At 33.6% G+C, this 18791-nt stretch overlaps 2 protein-coding genes across 2 annotated transcripts; one reads left to right on the top strand and one right to left on the bottom strand.

Moving 5' to 3' along the window:
• Positions 1-5565: 5565 nt before the first annotated feature.
• LOC145636281 (CBS domain-containing protein CBSX5-like) lies at positions 5566-8865 on the top strand. The gene is made up of 2 exons (XM_081687797.1): positions 5566-6007; positions 7929-8865. Exons 1-2 carry the CDS (start codon positions 5685-5687, stop codon positions 8749-8751), a joined length of 1146 nt encoding a protein of 381 aa, XP_081543923.1. The 5' UTR covers positions 5566-5684; the 3' UTR covers positions 8752-8865.
• Positions 8866-9703: 838 nt separating this feature from the next.
• LOC145636280 (uncharacterized) lies at positions 9704-13672 on the bottom strand. Its single transcript, XM_081687796.1, has 3 exons — positions 11669-13672; positions 11110-11200; positions 9704-10320 (listed from the first exon to the last, which is right to left on the bottom strand). Exons 1-3 carry the CDS (start codon positions 13550-13552, stop codon positions 10130-10132), a joined length of 2166 nt encoding a protein of 721 aa, XP_081543922.1. The 5' UTR covers positions 13553-13672; the 3' UTR covers positions 9704-10129.
• Between the last annotated feature and the right edge of the window lie 5119 nt (positions 13673-18791).

Here is an 18791-nt window from a genome sequence, read left to right as displayed (position 1 = left end):
TGTCCCATTCGACAAAATTCCATGGACCGTGCTCATACTACAAGACACATTACAATTCTAAGCTTACAAATGTGATTGATCAAAGTGCCAAATGTGTTCCTAATTAACGACCATTAGTTTGATTGGATGATTTTGTGTTCTCACACAAGCCAATCCACTATGTATAATTGAATAGTCCTTAGATGAGATTAAGAATGCAATGGTTAACGGCTTTTTTTTTTTTTTTTTTTTTTGCATTTGGTGGGATACATACTAAAGTCATCCATACAAAATTAACCTTGTATCTAGATTTATATCCATTAACCCCCTTCCCACCCTAAACCCTAAATGATACCCCTGGGCATATTAGATTATTAGCTGTATTTGGGGAAATAATAAAAGGGCAAGAAGAGGTGGTTGGGGAAGGGGGTTAATTAGGTTGGGAACAGGGTTGGTTAATGCGGGGGTGGGAAACGAAAATGTGGGCCCCACAAACGGTGAAATTAGACAGAATCCGTTTGTGGGTAGTGGTTCACAAACCTTTGCAAAAAATGGGTAGCTGTTAACTAATTCCTAAAAAATGGATAATACACAAATTTTAATTTCCTATTTGATATTCAGATTAAGACGTTTTTATTTTTCACATTATTTAATTATAATCCTTCGAATGAGCAAGTATGACATGGTTAGATGAGCTAAAAAAAACATGAATTGACCTAATCACATTTATTGAACTGAACTGAACTGAACTGATTAGAGCTGGATTGAATTAAACTGAAATTAAGCTAAAGTGAACATGCCCTAAATGCACACTTGGTATTGTGGTTCTCAGTACCAGAAGGCCCTAGCTAAGTGAATAGTATGATTAATAGAAGTATAAATAAGCTTAAATTTTCAAGTTTTGACCGAACAAAAATCAGAAGGTCCTAAGTGAATAGTATTATGATTAATAGAAGCATAAATAAGCTTAAATTTTCAAGTTTTGACCGAACAAAAATATTAAAATAACATACTAGTAAATAGCATGGATATGTCCTACTCATAACTTAACATATTTTTGCTTGAGAAAATGAGAAGCTGGTAATCCAGTTAGCAATTGGCTAACAATTGCATCATCTCATACTTAATTTGGTATCTCTGAGTATCTAACAATCTTTAATTTCTGATAGAGTATATAACATATTCCTGGGCCTCAACCATAAGCTTATGGTTGAGGCCCAGGAATATGTTATATACTCTATCACTACCCCTCACATGAAAGACCCTTTGGGCTTGAAATGTGGATGCAGCACAAGTCCTCTCATACCCGGCGCGAATTAAATGAGTCATATTCAACTAAGATATACAAAACACATGCACGTAGTTATCAATAGTGATTGTGAAATAATTGACGGGTTTGAGATTTTACTTTATTATTAAGGATTAAATCAACAAAGATAAAATGAGTAACGAACGTTATTATTATTATTCATAATAACACAATCCGTTCACACTACTCAATCAAATTTCAACTCTTAACGCTTTAACTATTGTTCTTAATTATCCGTATTTAATTTTATTTTGAGACGGAAGAAGAGTACCTATACGTTATACATTTTCAAACGTGGAAAAATGTATGGGATCGCCTTGTTTAATCACTTCTGTCACCATGCGCAGCCATGCTACAATAAGGGTAAAAACTAACATGTGATAATAAATAATAATGCCTCATTCAACCTAGAATTGAAAATGTCGGCTATTTGGACTAATATATAAACAATTCAATTCAATATTTCTACTTGATCCAAAACAAATTATAAAATATAGTCAAGCTTGCTTTCTGGACCGAAACATGCCACGCTCTACCGCATCTTCGTACTAATTTGCATTATTAAGCTAATTAAATTTCTAATGTTTTAAATTTTTTTTGGTAAATGACTAATATTATAACTCTCCTTTTCTCTCCTCCAATCAACAATAATACAACATTTGTATAAAATGATGGGGAGATGTGAGATCAAAACTAACTTAGATTATACTCATAATATCAATATATTGGTCAATATTAAAATATACGAAGTAATTAAGATAATGGTCTAAGATCAAGGGGTTAAGGCCTTAGCCCTTAGGGGGTATGTAAATAGATTAATGAGCTACATTTAACAAATGGAATAGTATATTAATGACCATTATATTATTTTAATGATAAATAATGTGAGCGATTTATTTTTTCACACTATAAAGTGAACACAATTAGTATATTTTAATATCTATAATGCAAATATGATTTTTGAAATACTTTATCCAATATAAATATATAGAAAATTTATATATAAGAATAAAAATTACTTAAATAAAACTAAAATATTGATAAATTAAAAAATATTGATAATAATATTATATACAAGTATTAAAAATAATATAATATAATTAATTACTTGGAAAAAAATATTGTGAACTACTCGCATATAATTATCAAACAACATGCACAATTTTGACGAGCTATCAGACATCGGAACTAGGGATGAGGGTAGCGTACTTCACAGTGTACGTGCTGTTACAGTGTTACGGCCTCATGGGTTTCAAGCAGTGACTTATCCTAAAACTTTTGCCTTATCTATCTTATGATTCTTATCTTTTGTGTGATTCATCCATTACACACTAATTTTACTACGGACTACGGAGTATTTACTTTTTCATGGTCATTAGTACACAAACACTATTTTAATTAAAAAAAAAAATAAAAAACTATTTTGATTTGATTATAAAAAATTTACTATGGAGTAAAAATTTAGTGCCATGCACATCATTACAAGAACACATAAAAAAATTAAATGGTATTTTAGGTCGGTTCACTTTAGCTTAATTTTAGTTCAATTCAACTCTTAATATTCTTCTCTCATAAAATATTCATTTCAGCTCAGTTCAGTTCATTTTAGTTCAACACCAATCAGTTCAGTTCCGTTCAGTAAATGTGAACAGACCATTCATAAGTAAAATTTATTTTAGACACATAATTACATGATTACCTTTATTTAAAAAAAAAAAAAAAAAAACTATGAGTATGACATAGTGGCACATGGCCTGATTTTGGACTTTACATATAAAATTTTTGTGTGACATGAAGGGAGCGAGCTTAAACATAACTACACAAGGGTAAGTTTATTGCAAGTCTTGAGCAAAGTCTCAACATGAGTCTTACTCAAGATTCTTGCAATAAACTCAACTAAGACTCATGTGAGTCTTACATGGAGTTTGGAAAATCCAAACCCATGTCAAGACTTTGCAAGGCCAATGAAAATTAGCCACCTCATCAACCAACGGTTTACAATAATTTTTAAAAAATAAAAAAAGATATTTTACAAAAAAATAAAAATATTTTGAAAAGGATTAAATGAGTTTGGAGTGAGTCTTGGGATAATGTGTAAATTTGGAGAAAGTCTTGTATGAATCTGAATAGGAAAATTTGTCAAAAATAAAATGACATTTGGGCGGTCTTCCAAAAATAATACGACCTTTTGATTATTCCAAAATAAAATGACCTTTGATAGACATCTTCTCAAAATAGAATAAAAAACCGGTAACCTATTTTAAAGGTTACACCTAGACACGTGTCATATTGTGATAGGTTAACTTTTTTTTTTATTTATATTTTTCTTTTTTAAAAAACTGATTTTTGTAATTTAAAAAAAAAACATAAACTTTTTTTTAAAAAAAAAACAAAATTCTTTCTCCCTCGTCCACTCCCCCCACTGTCAGTCATCTTCCTCCCGTAACCCACCACAACCACAATAACGCCAACCCCACCACAACATATCTTTTCCCAGCCACCCCTCGACCACCCGCCACCACGGAACCCACCCTACAGGAACCCCCCCTTGAAACCACCACTAACCCTCCTTATCCACACCAAACATCCCGAAACAACCTTTAAACTCCTCACACCTTGAAATAACCCCCTTAACCAAGCCCATAAACCATAAATTGTTGAACCCCTCGCGAAAAAGGGTGGGGTTGCCGTGATTTTGAGGGGGTTTCGAGGGTTTATAGTTTGGTTTTAGGTGGTTTACGGGACAAAGATTAAAGGATTGGGTTTATAGATGGGTTTCGGGTAGCCGAGGGAAATAATGCGGCAGCAAGGTGAAGGTGAAGGGTAGATTAGGGGGTTTGCCTACATGGACAGCGGTGGGTCGGTGGGGGTTAAGTTGGTTCCGGCGACGATAGTAGGGGTGGGGTACTGGGATTCGTGGGCAGGGGTCTGGTGGTTGGGGGCTTTTTTCTAGTTTATTTCATTTTTATAAAAAAGACAAATGTAATTTTTTAAAAAAGCTACCAATTGCATTGTGACATGTGTCACTATAACCTATTGAACGGGTTACTAACCTTTCACAACCGATCACATTCTATTATGGACAGATATCCATCAAAGGTCGTTTTATTTTAGAATAATCAAAAGGTCATTTTATTTTTGGAAGACCGCCTAAAGGTTATTTTATTTTTGACAAATTTTCCATCTGAATAATATATAAGTATTTTAAAGTTAGTGGAAAGCTGATGTGGCAGAGTTTGAAGTTTGGGTCCGAGTCTGGGGATAAACTCACCCTAAGCATGCATGGCTTGTACCATTGGCACTCCCTCTTTTCTTTCCTTCTTAGGGTATTTGAATACACATATGTGTTTATTTATGGGGATATAAAAAGAAAATAGATAGGATTATAATGTTTGTTTAGAGGGATCGAATAATGGAGATTATAGGTTGGATCTGGATAATGAGATAATCCCCTCGTCATCTCATAGATCCTATACTTGTGGAGAGGTGATGTATGTTATATGGAGGGAAATGGATTGTGAATAAAAGGTCTTATATGCCTTTAATGAAAAGTAAAGGAAGAAAGAAGGAATGCATTAAATATGGTGTATTAGTAACTTTGCTACTTATCTCGATCATTTTTATTCTTAACTCATATCAAACTTAGGATTTTACTTATCCTCTGCATTTCTATTTTTATCCCACTCACCAATTTTATATCTTTATTACACACGCTTATATATCTCTCTTATATTTTTATAATTTTATACTTCTATGCCAAATGATTTGATATACAATAAGTAGGTTGCCAAACAATACAAGGTCAAACTAAAGTTAATAATGAAAAAAACAAGTTCATACATACTTTAATCAAGACTAGATCAAAGAAAAAAGTCGAAAAGAGAACCAAACCCGTTCAAATCAATCTGACTTATAATCATAATTTATTTAATTTTAATCGATTGGATTTCAGTTTCAAGATTAAAATATTAAAGAACAAACCTAGCAATAAAACCTTGATCGAAAACGCGTCTACTCCGTATAACACTATTACCATTTCCAAAACTTACAAGTAAAACGAAGGTGATTAGCATGAACACAACACATTAGTACATTAATTAATTAAATTAAACAATAGTTAAAAATAATTTTTAAAAAATAGCCCAAAAAAATGTTTACAAGAAGAAGGGCCCACACCTTTGATGACCGTAGTACGTACCTGTCGTCCACCCTGTGACAAAAAAACCCAAACCCCCATTTATAAATATCCTTCTTCATTTCTCCTCTAAATTCTCAATTCCTCTAAAAAAAACAAAAAAACAAAAACAAAAAAACTTCATCTCCAAGCTTCATTTCCGCCATTAATCCTTTCTTCAAGCTTTCTCTCTCCTCTCACTTTCTCTCTCTTCTGTAGTGTATGGCAGTACAACTATTCTCTCATGAAATATCTGACCTCTGTCTCGGGAAGCCGCCGCTGAGGCCTCTCCCTGCCTCCGCCACCGTCGCCGACGCTCTTTCACTTTTCCGGCGATCTTCCGGCGATCCTTCGCTCAGCGTTTGGTCTTCTCCGGTCGCCGGAGAAGCTTCCAAGTGCATTGGCAAGATTTCGATTGTTGATGTTTTGTGTTTTCTTTGTAAGGAAGAGAATATCTCGACTCCTTTTGTTGCTTTGATTTCTCCGGTTTCTGTTCTTCTTCCTGACGGTCCTCCTCTCGTCAAGCAATTGGATCCTACATCTAGGTATTTTGCATTCTTATTCTTAATTTTTTTTAATTGATTTGTGATTTTTGTTTTGAGATTTGTTAAGAAATGAATTTGTTGGTGTTTAATTTTTGTGATTACGATGTTAGATTTGATTTGATTGGATTTGATGCGATGCGTTTGATTTTTCGAAGTATTATGAATAATTATTAAATGCGTTGTACTTGTATACTTCGTATAACATTTATCACTCTTAATTTTGTGTGATCTTGATATAATTTACCGCATACATAAAAAATCACAGTAATATATTTCATAAATTAATACTCGTATTGATTTAGGAATGCACGATAAAATCACGATAGTGATTTAATATTTGATCTAGCTACTCCGTATCACTAATTTAAAAAATGCGAACTAGTTTGATTTTACATATCGAGACCTATATTTTAATGTTGAAATTGATTACAAATATAGATTGATTGATATTTGAGATTTATTGGTGAATTCGGAATAGTGAGTCGATTATTAGACGGGATAATTGACTAGGCTTTTTATGGACGTAATTATACTACCTCTGTTACAAGATATGTGACACAGTTACATTATTAGGTTTAAAATGGTGTTATCAAAGTAGCTTTAGACCTAATTGATAGTGATTTGATGGGTTATATCACTTTAATGTGCAAGCATGCAATGGATCACAAAGAAGATTAGTAGTTCTAAATAAATGTCATTTTTAGCTTTAGTGCAAGTTAGGTTCATATCTAAAAAACTTTTTAATTTCAATGTTCCCGTATTAATTTTAATGATTGTATATGTTTTTAAAGAGCTATTTAGATTCGAAGTTATTATGACACTTGTTTAGACTAAAAAATATTACGACACTTATTTAGATTTACGATAGGGTGTACCTACGCTCTGGGTACACCCACTTATTATAATCTTATTATAAGTGATGGGGGATCATTGGATCAAGTTCAACCTTTAATACTTGTTGTACATCTTTTAATTGGCTTTTCAAGGCTTTTTTGGGTCAAAATTATCACAATTTGAATTATTGTTGTTGTGGTTCGCTTTTTGGTGACTTTTGGGTCAAATTAGTGATAAATATTGTAATTTTGGATGTGGTACCACAAAAAATAAAGTTCACATGATGGAACATAAAAGAAAAAAGGACATGCAATCTCAAAAAAATCAGTGACCTTGTCTTATGAATGCATCATGTTCCCTGTCAACTGTCTCCCAAATTTCATAAAAAGTCCATAATGACAGCTGTGTATCATACCAGAAGAAGACAATTCTTTGATGTATGATTTGAAATTTTGCAACATTTGTGGCTGTGAAAAACAAAATTTCATTTCATCTGTTTGTATGGAAGATTTATGCTAGCTTTAATGGGAGTTTTCCTCTTCATTTCCATCAGATAGTAACCAAATATGAGAGAAGCCATCAGGCTAGTTTATGAAAGTCTGGTGGTGCATCCTACATTGGTTCAAGTACGTCTTCTTGCATTTTTCTCGTAGTACTTGAATTTCAATTGCTCCATCTGTCCTGAAGTAATTGTCACTTGTACAATTTTCCAATTTCTTGAAAATTAAGGCGATATTTCATAGATTTATATCACTTGTCGGATCTTGGATTCCCATGACACCCGAACTTGGAATAAGTGAGGAGTATACCGTGGGAAGGGACACACCTACACAACTATTACAAATTGTATATTGAACCTTTACAATTAAACCTTTAAAATTATGATCAATTGGGACAATGTGACAATTATTTCGGATGGAGGGACCAGTTATCATCCTTTGAAATATTGTGCTAATCTGCTAAATTATTCCAAGCCTCTAATTGTGAAGATGAAATTCAGCAAATTTCTCCTGGATCACCATGTTTATACTTGTATGCACAGAATTTTTATCCTGACATTGCTCTTGTTTATCCTTTGAACTTGCAGTATTCTCGATGCTGTAGATTGCATCCTCGAAGGAGCTCAGAGTCTCATTGTTCCAAGGAAGAGCCGCAACTCTGGCAGCCCAAGGCAGAAGCTTTCTCAGAAACCTTCTGTGGGCCGCACATACTGTTGGATCACCCAAGAAGATATAATTCGCTTCATCTTCAATTCCATCAACCACTTCTCTCCCATCCCATTTAACTCAATCCAATCTGTCAACATAATTGAGGAGAAAATCCCATCTGTACATTACGACGATCCAGCCTTGTCTGCCCTCAGAGCAATCAACAACTCACTCTCCGGTCAAACTGCTGTGGCAGTGGTAGACGACGAGGGTAGATTGGTTGGTGAGATTTCACTTTATACTCTCGCTTGCTGTGACGAGACTGTTGCTCCTGCAGTTGCGACCCTTTCTGCTGGCGATCTGATGGCTTACATTGACTATGGTGGTGCGCCAGAAGATCTGATTCAGTTGGTGAAGGCAAGGTTGGAAGAGAAGAAATTAGATGGATTCTTGGAGCTCTTAGAAGATGATCATTCGACATTGTCAGTTTCTTCCTGTTTAAGTTCAACGTCTTCTTCCTCATCTGATGATGAAGCTGTTGTAAAAAGCATGCGCTCCAGATCAAATTCAGCACGATTTGCTAGGGGAACTGAGCCCATTGTTTGCCATCCAGGGAGCTCTTTGATTGCGGTGATGATACAGGCATTGTCACATCGTTTGAATCACGTATGGGTTGTCGAAGAAGATTATAGCTTGGTCGGCATTGTCACTTTTACTAGTATGTTAAAAGTTTTCCGGGATCGTGTTAATTCCTTTTCCTGATTTTCATTACGACTTATCAACCGTTAATCCTGTCATATTATGACAACGAGATTTATTGTATTATTAATATTGTTTGATTATTATTTGTTCGAATTAAGTACGATATGATTATGATATTGTGCTGTTGCTGTTGAGGAGTTCATCCGTAAAAGCTTTTGTCGTCATTTTAGAGGTAACTCCAAATGTCATCCTCCTTTCTAACATTGTAGAAGTAACTCAAAATGTCATTCTCCTTTCTAACTTCATCTTCAATATTTGAGTTAATATTGAACTCTCGTTTTCTTTGTTAGGTTTCTGTCATACTCGTAACTGATTGACAATAGTACAAAACTGAATTGTCATCTTCAACAAAAAAACCCATTTACAGCTAAACATTTATCCCAGAAAATTCGAGATCTTCCTAGAACATTTATCCCAGAAAATTCGAGATCTTCCTAAATACATCTCAGTCTTTTTCTTTCATTTATCAGATTCACCAGAAGCAGTGTTTTAATCACACATTCATGATTCATCCAATTCATAGATATTTTTATGAGTAGTAATACACACAAATCCGTCCCTTAAAAATTGTCTTGGTTGATTGGTTCCTTGTTAGTTTATCCTTTCGAGTTTTACATCTAGCTTCACATGTTAAAGATTGAAAGTCGAGGCGGCTTATGAGGCAAATATTGAGGAACAAATGGAGAGCCAAAATTTCTCCCTAGTAATATAGTAATTAGATGTACTTAAAAATAGACAATAGTGTATACCAAGCTGACACTCAGATATCAGATAGATACTGTCTGCATCAAGACCCTTTGGAGCTTAAGATAAAAGAAAATGGTGTAATTGACATTTGATAGAGCTACTCAGCTAATAAACAGTTCATCGGAAAAAGAAGAGTGATTTAAATTGGATAATCTATAATGTAACAAACTAAATATCTATGTATAGTTTTAAAGTAACGAGCATCTTATAACAAACCAGTGCAATGTTTACTTGCAAGATCTGGCAAAATGTTTACTCATTGTTCTCCATCATAAATACAGTTTGCTATAACAATATTTAACCAAAAAATTATTCTGCACAAAAGAAATCCTGTTATGGAGTAATTAAATTATCTCGAGGCTCGAGCAGCAGCCAGAACTTAATTTGTCCAGCAGTAGTAGTGCTCAAGATATGTCCATCTTATTCTACAGTATACTTGTTACCTATGTTTATGTGTATATGATGTATATCTCTAGCTTCATACCATGCTAGCATGGAGATATCGACAAATACCGACTGGAATTGAAGAATGGGAAAGAAGTATGGAGGTCTTGGCAGACGAGACTCATGGGAGTGTGGTAAAAGATGCTATAGCTCAACACTAACTACTGGCTTGTGATCTGAACGAAGATCACTTGTCAGTAAAATTGATCTCAGATATGCATGAAGATAAGGCTTTTCTTACTTGGAGATTATTAGACCCCATATTGACAGCATCCTCATAAAGCCTCTTAGCTTGCTGTAATAGCTTCACCTTGTCCCTAATGTTGTCTGATCGCAAGCGAGACCTTTGCTGCAAGGCCATACCCCATCTGAACAGAGCTGCAGCGTTTTTGTAAAATAAATAGAAACTTAGAATTATTATGTAAATAAAAGTTCTTGGTAATTTGAGACGAACATTCACCCAAACCTCACAGAATTTGAACATAACATTATAAGCTTGTTGGCAGAGGTTGCCTAATTAGTGTCAAAGCCCCACAGGAAACATTGTCATGAAAGTTTTCAAAATTATCTTCAAAAGCAATCTTGAAACGAGACTAAAGAATTCAAATACCCCAGCAACAGAAGTACCCATCACACTAAAGAGGTCATCTAGTTTTTTGACTGGTTGATTCTCACTTCTTGAGCATCAATCAAAGCAGCATGAATGTGCAGAATGCCAACACTACCAAAGACTAACAGAGATGCACGAAAGAGAACATGTTTAAGTCAATCATAATCTAATTATTCAATAAGTAAGAAACGCTCTAACTTATAAGTTATGACAATCATAGACACTATTATGATCTTCGAGTTTAACTTTACAAACACAAACATAGCACACGTCACAAAAATAATAATTAAATATATTAAGAGGTGGTAATTAGGAGCCCATCTAGATGTCTCACCTGCATAATCCACACACATTGTGACTAATAACATATAGAACTCAAAAAACATAATAATAATAACATTGTGACTGAACAATAACAATAACAATAACAAAGAAAAGATGAAAACTAATATATACATGCATACGGCGTGTAAACATATATAAATCACACAAACATGCAGAGACTCACACTTGAGAGGCTCCAAGATCTACATAAAGGAAGCAGAACCTTTGCTTACCTTCTGGAGCATAGTCATTGCTTCTCGACATCATAGCATTAAATTTGTCAATAGCAGCCAAGAACAACTTGTCAGCATCAAGAGCTGCTTCCTGAATTTGGGGCAGAAAAGACAAACCCATATTAAAATCTTAATAGAATACAAAAATCTATAATCAATGATCTACCTAATAGCAAAATGCATGTTCAATGGACTTTCCGACATGCAAGTGACACATATGAAGCTTAGAATCATTTGATCATCCCATTTTTGGGACCTATTGCCCAAGTGTCAAGATGTTGTAATTCACACCTCAGCAAATAAGAAAGGTTTTAGTTTGCATTTGTTCAAATCAGATTTCCAAGTTCATTCAATAGCTAACATAAGTCTACATATGTAATTTTAGGTGAAAATTATGGAGCCCAAGTGTCATACTCTTGTCAGAATACAGAGTAGAGTGTCTAGATAAGTATCTTAAGGAGAAAAATAAACCGTGTATCATAGAACAACAAACTTGTAGAAATAGATATAGGAGTGAGATAAATGCACAAAAATGGGTGACTTATGAGAGAGTTCTTACTGGACCAACGTCAGCAATCAGTTGTGCGCGGAAGGAAAGAGCAAGCCCCCAATTATACAAGGCTCTCACATCATTTCCATCAATTGACAGAGCCATCCTATATTTCCTTCCTGCTTCAACAAGAAGTGATTCACACTCTTCACATGCACTAATGAGACTATCTTCAATACGATCTTTGTTCTCCTCTAAAATGAATAAATTACTCCTTTGTACATCAAAATCATTACTACTAGACAGATGAGCTCTCAATTCTCTGCTAATCTTCAATTTCAGCTCTCCATGAAGAAGGTAAGTATTTCCCAACTGACCTATAGCCAGTAAACTCATAGGTTTCAATGCAATAGCTTGACCGAGCAACTTGGCAGACTCTTGAAGCATTTCCTCTGCGAGGATTTCATCATCTCTAGCCCTCAAACACTCCTTGGCTTGTTTCAAAAGATCTGTAGCTTTTCTGAGGCATTTATCAAACAACATATCGTCTGAAACTGCTGATGAAGAAAAGGAACTTGTGTCATTTCTTGATTGAGAACGATACTTTCTCGAATAAAGTTCATCATCTACATTCATCCTTTCTTCATGCAACCTCTCTCTGAAACGGCCAAAGTTAATATCTTCCCTTCCTTCAAAAGATTCATAAGCTCCATTTTGATTTTCGAAAATCTGTTGATTCTTCAAGGAACCCTCATTTTCCAGATGTTCTTTTGTAAAGTCAAATTCTGTATTTCTACTCATACTATCCTCTGACACCCAATTTTGAAATTCTGACATATTAAAACTGAACCGCTGATCACTAGTGAACCTTACATTTTGGTAATTATACTCATTAGAATTGTGAAGATCTTTAGTATCCATATATGCATCCATTGTATTCGTTTTCCCTCTTCGCAAATTTCTCTTTGTTTCTTGGTCTTTACCATCTAACCTATTCTTTCTACTATTACTAATTACAGTTGCCCTATATGGAACACTACCATCCACAGTAGGCACCACCGTGTCCGGTGCTCCCTCAGCAGCTCGCGAGTCCTCTTTGCCTCGGTCAGCCACATCCTTGGCCAAATTTTCCCTCTTGACAAAATTAGTTTTGTTAGATTTCAATCCACCAGCATTATTTCTAAAAAAATTCCCCATAAATCCAAACAAATCAAACCCTATACCACCATTTTCTTTCTTCCTCCTTCCGTTCTTATGATTCGGATACTTTCCCTTCTCTTGTCCTTCAATCAATATACCACCAACACAATCTTCAACTAAATTTCTGGCATTTGCAATCAAACCATCCATTGTCTCAACTGCATTCACATAACTCTCCAAATCACCAAAATCAATCCTCTCATACTCAATTGCATCCTTCATCACATTCTTTAAATCACTAATTTTAACATCAAACCCATCAAAAATCTCTACTAAACTTTTCAATTTTTCAGCATAGACCCTTATTTTAGACCCATTTAAACTCAAATTTTTGTGGGGTTTTCCATTAGAAAATCCAAAAGAAAACCCAATTGCAAAAACAATAGCAGCAGCAGGAAAAACAATGATCGATGAAACTCTGACCCTAGAAATGGCTAATGCACATACAAAACCCAGTATACACGTAAACACATACTTTTTATCATTAATACCAGATGAAATCAGAAATTTTTTGAAGTAATTGGACTCACCCAACTCGTCTGAATCAACCCAGATCCTGTAATCGTCCCATCCATTGTAAGAGGCAGCTGAATTTGTAGTACAAGAGGTTCTGATTGAGCTAAAGATGGTATTTTGAGGATTCGAGAGGCATCTATAATGTAGAATGAAGATGGCTTTTCTGAATTTCAGAGAAAATGAAGGAAATTTGGTGAAAATTTGAGGTTCTAGGTGGTGGGAAATTAGAGTCCTCATTTGAAGGTGGTGGTGGTGGACCGGTGGTAGTGAGAGTTCCTGTATTACATTGCGTAGGAATTTAGGATGGTATTATTCATTTTTCAGACCAACCGTTCTGGTCCTAGCACAACATATCAATTATCACAGCCTTTGATATGACACGACAACATGATAAAAATTGTGATACAGAAATAATGGTTTGATGTTAAGGGTTGAGGGAGCTCCAATTAAGGCCTATTCTCATTAACTGAATTGAATTGAAATGAGCTGAACTGAAATAAAATGAATATTTTATAAGAAAAGAAAATTAGGAGCTGAGTTGAACTGAATTAAACTGAAAATAAACGTATGAGAAGTTGAGAATAGGCCCTTAATCTATGATACTCTGTATTAATATTCTAGTTTATCTTCTCTTACAACTTTATTCATTGATTTTTGTGTCACTCTATTATTTTACTTTTATCATTTAAAATATAAAAGAAAATTATTAGACTGTGAGAGGAGAAGTATTTAGAGAGAAACTTAAATTTACCCGTAAAAGGTTTACATTCTTTTTAATTAAATACGGAGTACAAAGTAGGTTAATATGACTAGTGGTGTCAATTCGGATAACCGGATGGAGTTTGGGTCGGGTCTATTAGGGTCAGGTCTGTTCGGATCGGATATATTCGGGTCAAAATTATTCTTTTAACTCGGATCAGATCGGGTCAAATTCGGGTCGGATCAAATTCGAGTCATGGTCAATCGATTGTCGGTCGGATATGGGTCGAGTCAACTCTAGATCGGTTCACTTTCGGTTCGGATATATTCGAATCGGGTTCAGAACGAGTTTAACCGGGTTATTTCGAGTCGGATGGATTTGGGCCGGGATGATTTCGATTTAGTCAAGTTCGGTTTGATTAAGATAAGGTTGATGCATACCATTGATTCATTATTGTTCGATTTCAATTCAATTCTTTTTAAAAATAAAAAATAAAAAATAAATTCAATTCAATTCCTTTTTGTGTTTGGCTGGATTTTAGTCGAGTTGACCAAATTCATATCCAAATAAGGTTATTTTTAAACTAGAGTTATTACTGAGTTTTTACCTTATTATTAGGTTAGTATCAAGTCGTATCATATATTTTTATCGTTTGATTATTAATTACGAAATTTTAGTTTTCTCCTTTGATCAAGTTATGTGTAATTTCTATCTTTGAGACAAATTGAAATTGTATAATTATTGATGACTTATAATACCTATATAAGTGAAACGATAAATAATGAGCTAGTGATATATTGACAAATGATAGTTACATATGGTGGTATATATATATATATATATATATATATATATATATATATAGTATACAAAAAAGAATGTCATCTTTTCAAGGTTATTATAAATCTTCAATTGTACAATCTTCAATGTCATCTTTTAGATGAGACGAATATAAAGCTTAGAAAGTAATTTTATATGATTGGTATGTACATGAAGTAAACCTGTTACTCCAGATTATTTATTTGTAGTAGAATAAGTTAACTTATTAATAATTAGTAAATATAGTAGTATAAGAACTAGAATAAAAAAAGATGATAATTAATTGTGATCGGGTTAAATTCGGATCGGGTAAAAATCAAATCGAGTTAAAATCGGGTCGGGTTGATATCAGTTCGGGTCAAAACAGATCAGATTAGATTGGTTATTTTTCGGGTCAATTTCGGATCGGGTTGAGCTCGGGTCGGGTAAAATCGGTTCGATTTAAGTTCAGGTAGGGTCAAATCGGATTCGGGTTGTATTCAGTTCGGATCAAATCGATGCCGGGTTAAGTTCAGATTGAGTCAAGTTCGAATTCGAGTCGAGTTTGATTGGGTTATATATCGGGTTTGGGTCTTGATTTTATCGAATCTGTTACAGTTCGAAACGGATAATTTTTTTCGGGTCGGTTCGGTTTTGACAATACACCTCTAAATATGACACAACCCCTCCACTCAACTCTTGGTTTCTTAGTTTCCTAAAGAACGCCCCTAACTTTTATTTTTAAAGTTAAGATGAAAGATCTTGCCGAACCAACATCTTTTATAAGTTTAGCTACCCCATCTTTGCAGGTTAGCGTATGAGAGTAGAGGAAATAAGTAAAGTAATCCTTTACTCCCAAGTGAATGTAGGTGATGAGGCTTGAATTGGTAGCTTAACTGGTTGAAACATTTATTATTGTATGTCATGTATACACCACAATTCTACAAGTCACAAGTTCGAAATGAATAGGTAAGGTCTCACCCGGCCCCTCGGTTCTCGAGTCTTGGCTCAACTCATGTTTATGTGTAAGAAGGTTTGGATTTAGGTCAAGTACAAACTGATCCGAAATAAAATTTGGTTTTTAATTTTCAAATACAATATATTCAAAATTTCCTCATCAAATCAATCTGAATTAAAATTCGTTTATTTGGATCCGATTTGAAAATCCGAATTAAAATATGTGACAAATTTTTAAGGCCTAATACGGTTATAAAAATGAAAATGCGATTATAAAATTTCAAATCTTGAAAATATAGTTGTACATGATTAATACAAATATTGAAAACAAAATTTTACTTGTTTAATATTATATAATTAAAACATAATTTTACATGATTAATATAGACATTTTTTTTAAAAAAATAACACTTTCATATTTCGATTTTTTGGATCCAAACAAGGTCAATTGATCCAGTTTGAAAATCCAAATTTGAAAAAAATTTCAATCCAATTTGAATAAGTAATTCGATTAGGATTTACAGATTTTCGGTTTTAATTTGAATAATGAACACTCATAATTTAGACCCTTAAGGGGTTGTTTCGATTTGCTGAAAACAACTAAACTGAACTAATTGTGGATGAACTAAACTAAATAGAGCTGAAATGAATTGTGTATGAGAGAAGAATAAATTAGGAACTAAACTGATTTGAGCTGAACAGAATCGGGCTTAAATATTTAGATTGAGAAAATTTCTTAGAAAAAAGAATAATTATACGCAAACAATGTATTATTTTTTTGTCAATTCCAAGCTCAATTTGGATCGTTAAGGTCCAAAATGACCCATATCTTAATGAAATATTTTTTGGCACGCAAATCGAGGATAAAAATTTAATGACTGGCTACTAATGGAACTCTGACTAAAACCGTTAAGTGGTACTTCCTCCTTATTTTTTACTTGTTCCATTCTCCATGCGTAGAGTTTTAGGAGGTTTAGTAAAAATAAAAAGTAATAAAATATGATGGAAGTGGGGTTGGTTGAAAAAAAAAAAAAAACCTTAAAAAACACAAAAGTGGTTATGAGTAGACAAGAGAGAGTATGAAAATACTAATAAATTATATTGTTATAAAAGGACCCCTAGTGGGGAAGAAAATGGTAAAATATTATTAAAAGTTTCCAAAAAAAAAAAAAAAAAAACGGAGCAAGTAATAAAATACGGCCGCAAAATGAAAGTGGAACACGTAATAAAGTATGAAGGGAGTAGCAGCATCTATTTGTAGTTGTGTTTTTGTTGGTAGTAAAATAAATAATAATTTTAAATATATAGCAATAGGTGAAGTAATACTATGGTAATAAAAGTCTATAAAAGTCGTAGAATTGGCCTTTGTCTTTTGTTCTTGGTGTTTAGAGAGCCATAAGGATGAGTGATGAAAATCGATATGAAATTGGGAAGGAATCTCTAATCACTTGATCACCTTTGATCCTTAATAAAAAATAAACCAACTTTTCTCGTAAACTTAAAAACATAGCGTCAACTCTCACAAGAAGGGAGATAAAACCGGTTTTAATTTTTTTTTTTTGTGCTGAAAAAAATAAAATAAAACGCGTTTTAACTCCCTCCTAGTGAGAGTTTGATGCTATGTTTTTAAATTCGTGGGAAAAATAACCCATTTTATTCGATACGCCACTTTCTATATATGGATTTTTTAATTTAGATGCATTACCTTTTATTTTTCTTTAATCTGTATTTCTATCACATAGAATGTTCTTTTTCTTTAATCTACATCTCTAAAATTTGTGGTAATCGGTGACCATGATAACCGACGTCCAAAACCGGTCAACCGGTTATCGTCCCGGATGACCGCTTTTGCACGGCGATTGACCGGTGTCCAAAATCGGTTACCCTGATGTTCAATCGGTTTTGCGTGCCAGTGCTGAGCGCCTGAAATTATTAAAAAAAAAAAGAGATCGAAGCGAGGTGACGAATGAACTGGTTTTTCCGACCACTGCACCTGATGCCCTTTCATCACCTCCGTTCCTCGTCGCCGCCGACGTACGATCGCCACTTCTCTTCGCCTGCGGCTGGTTGGGAAGTGGTGGTTATGGCCTTTATGGGTGATGAGAGAGATTAAAAAATATAAGAGAAATAGGGAGATGTGGTGGGGGGGTATAGTAAGGATATTAATGTCCGTTCACCTTAAATGTTGACGGTTTTGATAAAATTGTTTGCGGTATTTAACGCCTCCTATAAAAAAGGCATCTAAGAAAATGAAGAAAATATATGCATAAATTAAAACAAATAAATAATAAAATAACAAAAAATTAGTGGCTTATTATCATCAACCAAAAAGTCGATAGCCTCTCGAACAAGGTTTTTTTAAGGGTTTTAAAGGAGGAAGAGAGAGAAGAGCGAAAAATAAAGAGGGGAGGTGGTTATTGGCAATAGAGTTAATCAACTACAAACATGTTGACATCGAAATTTTATTAATTTTTAGGTATCAAATATATGTAAATAAAGAGATTATATTAAAAAAAATATGCGACATTTATCTTTAGAATCTCGTAGAATATATGATTAATATTTCGTTAATTGCTTTACAACTCTCTATATTATAATTAAAGAGGGTTTGGGCCCCGTTCACTTTACCTTATTTTTGCTTAACTAAAATTATTTTTACAAAAATAAAATTATTTTTACCGAACTTAAATTATTTTTACCGAACTTAAATTATTTTTACTGAAATGAAAGTAATTTTACTAATATGAAATTAAATTTTTAACCGATTTTCTATTATATTTCTTCTTTTTAGCTACTAAATTTTACTGAACCGAACTTATTTTTACTGAATTGAAATTATTTTTATTGAACTGAAGTTATTTTTAATGAACTGAACTTATTTTTACTTAAATAGTATTTTTTCTTAAGATGAAGTGAACAAGGCTTTAATGAGAGTCAGATTAAACAAGTCACAAAAACCCCATATCCTCCCTACTACCAAACATTGTAAGTACATAGTTGAATTACTCATTATTCCTTTGT

Source organism: Chenopodium album, chromosome 6 (assembly GCF_948465745.1).
Source record: "Chenopodium album chromosome 6, dcCheAlbu1.1, whole genome shotgun sequence".
Lineage (NCBI taxonomy): Eukaryota > Viridiplantae > Streptophyta > Magnoliopsida > Caryophyllales > Amaranthaceae > Chenopodium > Chenopodium album.
Note: the sequence above shows the minus strand (reverse complement) of the source record. Positions and strands in the feature narration are given on the sequence as shown.

Coding starts and splice junctions, on each gene's coding strand:
- LOC145636280 (XM_081687796.1), bottom strand. CDS start 13,552: ATGAGGACTCTAATTTCCCACCACCTAGAACCTCAAATTTTCACCAAA. Junction 11,201..11,668: donor TGATTGCTGACGTTGGTCCA/GTAAGAACTCTC, acceptor CCCCAAATTCAG/GAAGCAGCTCTTGATGCTGA. Junction 10,321..11,109: donor CAATGACTATGCTCCAGAAG/GTAAGCAAAGGT, acceptor AAAACGCTGCAG/CTCTGTTCAGATGGGGTATG.
- LOC145636281 (XM_081687797.1), top strand. CDS start 5,685: ATGGCAGTACAACTATTCTCTCATGAAATATCTGACCTCTGTCTCGGG. Junction 6,008..7,928: donor CAATTGGATCCTACATCTAG/GTATTTTGCATT, acceptor TTGAACTTGCAG/TATTCTCGATGCTGTAGATT.